General features: G+C 34.9%; 1 protein-coding gene across 5 annotated transcripts in view; it reads left to right on the forward strand.

The window, feature by feature from the left end:
• The window catches only part of FMN2 (formin 2), a 166,759-nt gene that overhangs the window by 70,522 nt on the left and 84,155 nt on the right, over nt 1–12,082 (forward strand). For all 5 annotated transcript variants that reach the window (XM_010398951.4, XM_039569096.1, XM_010398968.4 and 2 more), the window contains one exon: nt 8,204–8,291. In XM_010398951.4, the coding sequence (XP_010397253.3) occupies nt 8,204–8,291 (88 nt within the window). The remainder of the gene's footprint in view (nt 1–8,203; nt 8,292–12,082) is intronic.

Genomic DNA, 12,082 nt, shown 5'->3' on the forward strand with positions numbered 1-12,082 from the left:
AGATGTGTTTTGTCACCTGTTGAGCTATGAAGAAGCACTGTAGAGCACAGAACCAGGACCCTCACTCTGCTGCTTTTCAGAAACGCTCTTCTCTGGCAATTGGTTTTGCTCCTTGTGTTGATGTGCAGGGTCTGCTGAATGAATGTATTGCTTAGATGGATTGGATGTAAAGTACTGGCTACACTGGTAATAGTAGTCATGAAAAAATGTACAGATAACTTTCAAACATATAAAGTATTTGGTACTTTGTATAAACATATGATTTTAATAAAACTCTTTTTATTGTAAGCTAAAATAAAAATGGATTTACAGAGAAGGCCGCATGGCAGGAGGGAGAATTCTAGCTAATCTGTAGAAAGATTTGATAGGTTTGGGATGTTTTAGTGCATGAAAGATTAATGATTTCGAAGTAAAATGCTGTTCTGCACACAAGACTTTTTATTCTCTAAACCATAGAGCGTATGTATATGTTTGCTGTGTATGTATATAGATACGCATGATATAATTATTTCTGAATAGCAAGCCCTTTTTTAAGTGGTAAAATTATTATCATTCTGGGTTGTTTAGGGGTTTTTTTTTAATGAGTGTGTTAATTTCACCCTACACAACTATTGTTGTAATTGTTGTAATTGTTTTCTCAGCATGATCATCTGCAAGTAATACAATATAAATCTATAACACTTCTAAAAAAAATCAATATCACACCTAGAATTGAATGAAGGCCACATTAAAATCCATTCCAGAACTTTAAAGAAAGAGAAAGAATGAAGTGTTAATATTTATTTGTGAATGCAGCTGATTTTATTCTTACCGTCTCTTATTTGGTGCTATGGCAAAAACTGTGATTTATTTTGCTCTGTTAATGCATATATATCAAATTCTCAGCTGCTGTAAATGTGTGCAGGCTCACTCAATGAGAATGCCAACTAAATCTTCAAAGAAAGTCCTTTATAGGCTGTATTGTAGGTGGAGCTGCCATTGCTACCTATTAAAGTGGTCTGACTTTCATTATAAGTCCCTGTTATAACTTTGCCAAAATTTAGCTCTTTAGACTGCAAGTTTTTTTAGGTTGTGTTTTTTCCCCCAATTTGTGTATTTTGACAAAGTTACGAAAGGAAACAAAGTCTGGTTTTGCTCATGTCCACATAATTTCATAGACTTGAACTATGGAGAAATTTATTACATATATCTTTTTAGTTGCATAAAGGGTTTCTTAAATTTTGACATTCTACAGATTATAGGTCTGTTCCTGTTGCTTAGGAGGGACTTCAGGTATAATCCTGAAGATTTTTTTCTGACTTTTTACTGGTAGTTTGGAAAACAGGAGCCAAGAGGAGTGATGCAAAGGAAGATTAAGAAAATTAACTGGGGAAGGAGTGAAGAACAGAGGAGATCTGACAGCTGAAAATACAGAGTATATTAGCTGTGATTCTGTGTCACCTCTTACTCTGTCTAAAGTAATTTCCCTCAGAAACTTTTTGTGAGACTGAGGTGTCCTTGACCTGGATCATCCTTTCACCAAGTTGTCAATCTCATCAAACCTGTGGTGTTTGGTGCAAGCACGAGGTAAAACTCACTCTTGTGTCTTGTTCAGCCATGCCATGTAGTTACAATACTAGTTTTGATTACAAGCCTGGGTAGTTTTTTCCATAGAACCATAGCTAGTGTGGACTGTGTGGAATGAGCACAGTCCATAATGATTACTTACTAATTTAAACTGCTCCCTGTGTCAAAAATTGCTTTATAGCAGTTGTTGCAGCACTTAAAACCCATGTAATTAGTAAAGCAGGAAGAATACACCTCATGATTAAGGATAGACATACTCAAGAATGATGGTAACTGCAATATTAAGAGTATACTTCATGGCAAACATTGGCCAGCATACATTGAATGGGTTCAGTGGGAAAATGGTACGTAATCAGAAAATCTTGATACCACTGTCAGCACAATAAGGATGTAGAATGCACTGAGCTGACGTGCATAGATTACTTTCCTAACTTTTGAAAAGTCATTTTAGAAACTTTACTGATAATCCTCTAACTCTACTTTTGGAAAATATTATACAAGTAATATGATGCAATGCAATACAATGCAATGAACTTTTCAATCACAGACCAGTTGTTTATAATCTATCATGTAAATGAAAAAAAGTTAAATATTTTCTCAAGTGGAAATTCCACTATTAATCTATTGAAGTTAAAATTTTAAACACTGTTTCCACCCCAGAATATAAATAATAGGTTACTAAAATTTCATTTGGTTTCAAAAGCCTTAGGTGCATAAAAGATGTCAATAAAACAGTTTAGATAATGATTTCAGGATATTCGAATTTTTAAGTTGGACGCAAAGAAGCTGTAGTAAGAGAATACTTCTAGAAATAAAATGCCACTCCTGTCCTTAGAGTTAGAACATTATTCTTATTTTTCAGTAAGGAACATTTTACTATTGCTCAGCCTCCTGTTGAGGAATACAATGCTTATCTAACTTAACTAGTTTCTAACTAAATTTAAGCAATCTAGGTATTTTTTTCACCTAATGATAGAAATGATGAATATTACTGGGGCAGCAATCTCTTGGTGAAATATTATTCCTACAGTAATTGTTTTATTATGATAATTTCAAGCAGGGCCCTTTTAGTGATAAAACAGCACAAAAAGGAATGAACTGTTTCTCATCTACATCGGTAAAAACTTTATGAATGAAATAACACAACACAGTAATAGAGAAAATGTATGAAAAGTAAATATTATGTTTTATCGCTACCCTCAAGCATAAAGTTTCAGACATGGCTGCTTGGCTTCACTAATTTGCATAACATGTTAACAACTTGCCTCTAGATTAGTATGAGAAAGAGAAAGATATAGATTATGAAAATCTTCAGTGGGGAAAGAACCCAGCTAGTTTCCAGGGGGGATTTTCAGTTTTGGTTAGGATAGGAGACAGAGAGATGCTGAAAATTATGCTTTGTTATTGATGCTCTGTGAGTTCAGTTAAATCATTATGTGCCATCAGCATGGATATATTGTTAGACAGCCATGACTGGGTGTTGGTTTTGGGAGGTCAGGGGTTTTTTTGTAGGTATTAAGGAAAAGTTTTTGATCTCCTATTATACTAAAGTGACCTGACTACTTGAAGTAGTCCCGGTTTCCACTCTCACAATTGCCATTACTAGCCAGAAGTTACTTCTGGATTTGCCTTTTAAAAAAGGCAAACAAAAGGTTAACTAAAACCCATGACACACACAAAAACCCCACCTGTAAAACAATATATTACTGTTATACCTATAAGAAGGATACATGGGAAAGATATGATGGGTCCACTTCTGTGATCGCCCATTTTACACTTCGAATATACTTGAGTCTGCAGAAAAGACTTCTTGTCACAGCACCTAGTGAGAAGGTAACTGCATTACTGCCCTGATCCTGTCTCTTAACATTTTATTGAAACTTTGTTGTTTCCTCCTCTTCCCTGCCACATGTATGAGCAATAGGCCTTTGTAAAGTAGAGTTTCCTGCATGTGACTTCATGTAATGTACAGTAGTTTTTCTTAACCAGTGAGAACTTTGGGATAATTTTTCTAAGCGCTGGCAGTCAAAATCAGAAACAGAAAGCAAGAATCATTGAAAAATTCCATGCATTAACTAAATATTATTCTGGGGAAAGGCAATCTTCATATTTTTTGCTTCAGGGTTCTCATCAAACATGTGTCTTGCATTACCTTTCACTAAATATCTCTTTGACTGTTTTTGCTTGTGTTAAATAATCAGGAAAAAATTTGGCATGTAGTTTGTTTACTGCTCAACAATGAGGACCACTCAACAATTAGAAAGTTTGTCCTAGACTTCAGGCTGCAGATAATATCTCTAGCTTCCTTTTTATTTATTTTTTTAAAATTTGTTTAAAGCAGAGTTCCAGAATCCAGACTAAAAAGGAGCTGTGTATTGTGTCTGAGGCTTTAGATCTTGTCGAGATTGGATTTATCAAAGTTTTGTTGTTCTGCCTTTAAATGGCGTCACTCGTCTGTAGCCTGTAGGCCCAGACTATGCAGCTGATTTGTTTTATTGTTTTTCTTTTAAGTGTGGGAATTGCTTTAGGCATTTATGCTAATATTCATATTTTGTGAATTAGTGTTGTATTGTTACAGCCATTCTATTGGAGGAATCTCTAGTATTCATGCAATTGACTGAAATGGGAATGAACTGCGTAATAGAGATTAGTATAAAAGTTGACATAAACCCTACATTTTAAATAAAACCAGACAAAATTGGTAGCTTCTATGTGAGGCTGCTTTATCTATTGCTGTTCTGCACCCATTCACCTGACAGTCATGCTCTTTGTCACTATTTTGATATCATCATGGTTCAGAATTTTGCAGCAGAGATAACTTATTCTTCCTGAGGACAGTGGTTTTTTTGTTTTGTTTTGCTTCTAATCACTGTCAAGATGTGGCACTCAGCAAATAATTATTCTCCTGTCTATCAGCTCACTTTCAGAAAAAGCAACTTCTTTTTCCTGCTAACTTTTAAGCCAGGACTTGAAAGGGTCTACTAGGTCCCTAAGTCCGGTCTTGCAGCAGTGACAGCAATCATGTTCTAGCCTGCACGACAACAACATAATTTATTTGGTTATTTTTCTCTAGTTTTGGTCCCCTTGTTGTGTTTGTAAGCCTGATCTTAGTAGCTCTCTGAGCTTTAGAATGCTGATAGAAGAGAGAAATTGTGATTTCACAATTTGAAGCAAATATAATATTACAGGAGTTATGAATTAGAAGTGGGAGTTTCCTAAGAACAGACTCCAACTCATTCCTGATCTTTGGGCCTCCAAGAGGGAACAGTGTAGTTCTGCTTCCTTTGGAAATGTCAGGTTGGTTCTAGGTAGGTTCACACCTGAATGCAGTTGTAATTTTGTTTTGTGGAAGACCACTTAAAGATATTTTACTCTCAGTTTCCTTCTTTCGTTTTGGTTTACTCTGGACAACATAGTATCCAGCATCAGTTCCATTTCTACTTTATTTTTGCAGCATCTGAGTGACAGGAAATGTACAAGCTTACTTCAGATAAGCTCTTGCCACTTTGTGTGACTATTGTTTTCTGATAGCACTTTTGCAATAAGTTTGCATTTCATTTTTAGTTCACTTTATTTGTCAGCTTTGGGATAGTTTTCTTGTTCAAAATAAAAGCAACAAAGGACTCCCACTATATGCTGACACCAGCAAGTTAAAGTTATGCTGTTAATATGAGCTGTTTCAGACAAGCAATAACAATGGGAGCTGAGATCAACAGTTCCCCCAACATCTACCATACCAAATTCAGTCTTTTTGATGTTGTTGGAGCACACAACTTTAAGGTGAAGTTTTTGAACTTTTGTTATGTAACATACTACATTGTTTTTTTGTGTTGCTCTGCCTTTTCTGTAAGTATGGTTCGGTAGCAACATCAGTTGAAGAAATTCTGTTCTTTTTGAAATTTTGAACCCCTTGTTCTGTTTTTTTTTTCGATAGAATGAAAGGTACTTGTTTGGTTGCTATTATGGATTGCACCTTAATTGTTAGAAAGTTTTGATCTATACCTTGCTACTCAAGATCTACTTTATCTTTTTTAGCTGCAAAGAAGTAAATCAGTAACAGCTTCTCTTTCAAGAAGAAAATCTCATATTGACCCAGCTTTATCTCAGTTCCAGGCTTAAATGAAATTTACATTACATTTTAAAAATATTTAGAGTGATTATAGCCTATTAGAAGACTAGTGCAGGTTATCCTAATTATACTTTTCTGAATCACATTCGTTTCCCCTCTGAATTCAGACAAATCTGACTATCCTATCGTATTTTAGTCCATTTGACTTCAGTTTTAAATTCCTAATAGTATATTACATTTGCATAGGAATTTCTTGCTAATTTTTGACAGGTGATATCAGTAGCCATGCCTTGAATTTAGGTCTTTAAACTTGTGAGCATCAGTTATAACATACTTGTTTTCTAATGTTAAAATTTTTGGTTAATGAGCAGTATTTTTGCTGTTGAGGCATCCCACCCCAAAAGGGAAGGGAAAACCCAGGTGTACAGATGCTCATGGTCAAAAAGGAATGACAAAAGTCAGGTCCGTAAAAGCCTACAAAGTTTTAGTAGCAAATTATACACTTGTCATGGAAATTGGTATGTCATTGCCTTATTTTCCAGTATAAGCACACAGTGGTGGGTTTTGAATAAAGAGGTAGAGGGAGGGAGAAAGATCACCAGTCCTTGCTCCAGTGTCAGTCCAGCTAATGGGATGTCCAGAGTCCTGGAGCATGCATACCTGATCTTCATGGGGGTACCTATTCATAGATAACTTTTCCCTGCCCTGGAGATAAGTTTCTTGCTTTTTATGCAAAACAGTTATCATGCACAGTTCATTCCTCTAGACCTTTCTGGAAATGGGTTGGAGGCCTTTGGGGGTCCCTGGTGTTTTGATCCCCTACTACTGGGTTGGCTTTTGGTCAACAATCCATGCCCTTTTCTCAACCTCATTCCCGCATGTGCACTGTACCATGTTGTGCTTATCTCCAGGAGCCAGAACAAAGCTTCTGTCCCAGAAAATTGCTACCCTACCCCTGCATGGCCCCCTTCTCCAGCCACATCCTGTTACTTCTCACAGCATGTTATTACCAAGGATCCTTGGTTGGCCGCACAGCGATCTGGCTATTCGTGTTTGAGACATAGACATTAGCCCCTTATCGTCAGGGCTTCTACTGTTGTATTTTCACTTCACTGAGGCTAGTTTGGCATCTGTGAAGAAAGGGGGATGAAATATCTTCATAATCAATGGTTATGAAGGTTTAAAAAGGGAAAAAGTAAAATTAAACAATTGGTCAGCCAACCACATCCTCAGAAAACCTATACTGTAAGTACCGTGAGTTTCTCAAGATTCCGTTCCTAAGTAGTTCCAGTGGCAAAGTTCTGGGTCAGGATTTTCATTCTCTTCTACTGTTCAAGCATCAGTGTACAAACCTGTGTCTGAAAATGTAGGTGAATCAAAGTTGTCAATGAATCAGTGAATTACAGGGCAAACATCTTCTGGGTACTTTTTTGATTTTTTAAGATGTGAATTGAATAATGAAATTCTTTACTCTGGCTAAATTCTACTTTTTCTAATCTCTTTTCTGTTAATTAATTTTTAAATCTGCCAGTGTGGCTGTAGATAATACAGCCTCTTGGTGCTACAACAGGAGCTGTGTAACTTGAAAAAATATGTATATGCTTCCTGACTTGATCTTACAGTTCTAATTATGTGGCTTTTTTTTTTCCTCCAAGTGACTCTCAAAGGTTTTCGTCAGTGTGCTTAGTACAGTGTAAAACTCAGCAACCTAAATTGCTGAGATTAAATATTAACCTCTTCCTTCTGTGCAATGGTTCTATCTCCACATTGAAAAGTATTTCATCTAGAATAATGTTGTTTTACAGATATGATCCTTTTCTGGCATTACTTGTTTCCCCTAACAATGATATAAAATTTACATCAAGTTGAATTCAAACAACTTAGAGCCCTGTGGAAGACAGTCTCTGAATTACATGCTGCTTTTATGCTTGCAAAACCAACATTTATGAAAGTGTGTTTTCATCACTGATTTTAACCCCCTAAAGCAAGATGTTTTGATGGCTTGATTCTGTTGGGTTTTTTCTATTTTGAAAACAAAAAAGCTTTGTGACCTTTTATATTCCTTAAAGTGATCAAAGAAAACCCCAATGTGTACGTGGTTATTTTGATTTTAAAATAAAATTCATATTGGCGCCTACTACGTCAAACATTCAAATAAAATATAAATTCTCACAGTTTTAACTTACATCAAAGATGGAAATCATTGTGTGGTTTTGGAAACCAAAGCAATTCCAAGATAGACACAGTTGGAATTTTTTTTATTTGACAGCGTGTTTCATACACTTAGTAACATCAGTGTGAAGTAAAGTGTGCATTCTAACGAAGAAGGAAAACTAGGGGAACCTTTATAGGGACTCTTTTAGGATTAAATTCAACTAGGTGACACAGCTACATATGCATGTAATGGATTTATACAGCAGAAGCAAACTTTTAAATTAATAAATTTGCTCATTTTTAAATATATATATAGACTACAAAGAACTATTTCCTGAATATGTCGTTGGTAATACAAACTATCTTGTACATTATCCTGCTGATTGATAACAATAGTTGTGTTTCTTTTGGCAGGTTGTCAAGTTGTTAAGTAACAAAAGATCTCAAGCTGTTGGAATATTAATGTCTAGCCTTCATTTAGACATGAGGGACATTCAGCACGGTAAGTGAAATAACTATTGATTATTCTCAGATCACATAATTAATAATCTGGAAATGCTAAATATTTATCTCTTTTGATATGTAAAATAAATTAATATGAGGCCTTTTTTACACTATTTTTCCTGAAAATAGCTTGTTCTGGCATTTATATTCTGCTTTCAACATCAGCAGTATAAGTGGTATATAATATAGACACTTTGATTTTTGGTCTTTTTGAGGAAGAAAGAATGATGTGTTGTTTATTTTAATTCAGATAACCTTGGGACATATTCAGAAAAGTGAATTATAATGTTTAATTTATTTGCTTTATAAAATAGTTCCTATATTTGGGTTAGCACAAACTGTAGAGTTCTTTCATCTTCAACAGCATTTTTTACGAAGTGAGATCTTTTAGGGGAGTGTAATACTTTTCACATTTATGCTAAGAGACAGTAGTGCAAAAAGGTGAAAAGTGGAACTGCATTTATATTCAGAGCATCCCTTATGTTTCCCAAAGGCTTTGGATAGATTTGAAGCAGATTGAATTATCCTGTGAAGTGCCAGCCTATCTATTAAATAAATGTGGTTTCAAGTATAACACAGACTTCATAAATCACAAAAACATCTTGTGAACTTTCTAGGCTACATATTTACAGCCATGCATTCAGTTTACTATGATTTGCTTATTTTGCAAAATTATTCATAAATAGAACAAATTTGAGAGCACTCTGTCAGCTAGTGAGTAACTCTTAATCACAGTTTTAAGGTTTTATTAAACTGTTTTGATGGTTACTAGACTTCCTCAAGCTGAAGCGCTTAAGATGGTAGTCATAGAGCAAGGCGCCAGCACTGGCGCCAAGAAGTACTTGGTATTTCCAAAGCTGGCAGATGTAGTTCAGTTAAGTCATAGAGCAAAATCTGAAAACAATGATATGGTCCTTTCCTTCAGTCAAATACTCAACTTGGTTTCAGTTAATAATGAGAACCTTATGAAAAAAGGAGTCCGCCTAACATCTGTGTCTGTGGTAAAGCCAACACAAGTTCATTGAAAATTTGCTTGCTTAACATGCAACACTAACAATAATATGGCATGAATGTCAGTAGTTGAAAGGGTCAAACAATATTATTCTTAACCTTTATCCTATTACAATATTAAGCACACATGATCATCTAAGAGCTGTGTGCAGATTTTGTATATTCCTCTTTCAATAGCTGTTTTCTAAAACCAAAAGTTTTTGCAAAAGGGAATTTAATAGTTCTTTTATTCCCTTGCTGTGCAGACGTGATTGAACAAACATGAGAAAACTTTTGTCTGGTGGGGGGATTTGTGAAAATGGTTGATGCTAGAAGTCTTTATTTTTTTTCCTTTTTTTTTTTTTTTTCTTTTTTTAAGAACATAAAATAGGCATGGAGAAAAAGTGGTGAGGAGCAGGAAATAAATTTGCATGGTGGGGGCAAGGAAAATAGAGATCTCGCCCAGCAGTATTTCTGGCATCAGTCACTCCATGCAGAGGTCTCTGAGTGATCTAACCATAGATCCCATGCAGAAATTACAGAATCACAACCCCAAGTATTTAGCTTTACCTTTATGTAGGCAACAATTTTAATTTCTTATTAAAAAGAAAGGTTTTTACACGTTTTTGACTGTTATAACATTTAGGATTTTCTGCTGCAATTTGAATATACTTACAAGAATGTACTAACAAAAATTCAAATAATGATTGAGTGCCTGCGTTAACAAAAATAGTCAGTTGATATATTTGCACCTTTACACGTTATTATTTAAGTTGTATGGCAATGACTACAGTAAAAAATGGGATCAGTGTTTTTTGTCCCCTGGTTTTTTGTCCCAGGGTTTTAGTAGATGTCTTGAGTTTTTTCCATGTTTGATGTACACTGACATGTAAATTTACACATATCTCACTCAGTACAATACAAGCAGTGGTTTTCCATAAATAAGAAATGCAGTCAAATGAAACTTCCCCCTGTCCCCCTCCCAACAATTTGTGGTACTAGACAACATATAGCTTTCTTGTAAATATTCTCTATATCAAACATAAAGAATATTTTTAGGATGCAGTGTTCATACAAATTGCAGAAATGTAATTTTATTTTTTTTTACTGGCCTCAGAAAGGCAACCAGAAGGAGAGAGAAATTTTCAATGCAGTGTGATATTCTGTTTCTTGTTTTGCATGCTACCTATTGTGTTGTATTTTTCTGGCACTTTAGAAAAATTTTCAAGTTCTACATGAACAGAAGAGAAAACAATTATGCTGGGTACTAATCCACCTAATAAATTTAGTATTTAAAGTTGTAAATCATATTGTGTTTAGATGAAGACCTTAAAATAGCTTGAGACCTGGTCACATGTTGTATTTAATGTCTTGTAAAATTTTTGTTCTTTGGTTGATGTTTTTGGAGTATTTTTATTTGCTTTTTAAGATACAAAATAATGATGAAATATTGTCTGCATATCTGATCCGATGTGGCATTTAATAGAAGATCTCAGTATATTGTAATACATCTTAAATAGATTTCTTTTATTATGTGGCTGTTAAGTGTCTGCTTGTAGAATTGCATGTCTGCTTCCAGCTTTGAAAATAGGTTTAGTAAGACAAATGCCCAGAGCATGTCTGCTTTTAAAACATTTTTACAGTGTGGAAGGAGTAGTTGTAATAATCAAAACACATTTGTTCTGAACTCTGGTGCATCTTTCTAGTAGTGCTGTAAAGTTTGCTAGGTTAATTTTTGTTGTTATGGGGGATTTTTAGTAGATTCTAATTGCTAACAGAACTCCCATCTACTTCATGCACTCAGGCTAGAACTGTAAGAAATGTTGGTCTCTTTAGTTGCAGTGCCATTTCTCTGTAATTAGTACAAAAACGAGTACTCGTGGTTTCTCTGATTTTACGCAAGGTTTTACTGATGCCTGGTTTTTTTGCAATCATCTATCAACTATGCAAAACACTTTATCCAGGCATTTTACTTGCTTTTGTGTTTTCAGTATACCACAAATATCCTTTATCCAGTATTTTGTTCCCACTGGAAATATTGCTGTATTTGGCTGCATGATATGGCCAGTGCTTGAGAAATGCCAAACAAGCACTTCTTACCTCTTTTTCCTTTATAGTTCAGACTTTCTTCCTAAAGTAAATGACCTGGGGTTTAACATTAATATTCTGGGGTTTTTTCTTAACATTTCAGAGATGCAAAGTGTGCTCAAATTAGAGATACAACAAGTTTCTGGTTTAATTGACTAGAGTAAGCTATGATGAATATCCTATACATTAAAATATAATTCCATGTTAAGCCTGTGTCTGCATTTAGGGACAATGTCTTGTGAATAAAGTACCTCTTTTTGTTCAAGTTGTCTGTCTGCACTTGAAATGTAACAACTGTTTGAAATTGCAGCAATGTTGCAGATAGCAAGTTTTTCAGTGCCTTCCCCAGCCCCCTTGTTTATAAAGAAACAATGTGTCTTCCTCTGTGTTTACAAGTCATAGTAAGCGCTGTAAGAATAGCAAAAAGTTCTTCTGTGTGTGTATAAAAATAGAATGAACAAATTAAACTGAAGATGTCAGCCAGGAAAAAAAGGCAAATTTGGTATTTCGTGCAGCTAAATATTACATTTATTACACAGTGAGATTTTTATCTAGTATTTCTTTCTTGTATGGAAATTATTCCTTGGCACACCAAAATAGCCTTAGTTCTAACCATGCCTTGTAAATGTCGAAAGTAAAAGCTTGTCAAAAATGGCATATGCAGTTCTTTGTCTTTTGAAGTTATCTGTTATCTTTTCCAAGTCAGTAAGT

The sequence above is a fragment of the Corvus cornix genome, chromosome 3 (genome assembly GCF_000738735.6).
Source record: "Corvus cornix cornix isolate S_Up_H32 chromosome 3, ASM73873v5, whole genome shotgun sequence".
NCBI lineage: Eukaryota > Metazoa > Chordata > Aves > Passeriformes > Corvidae > Corvus > Corvus cornix.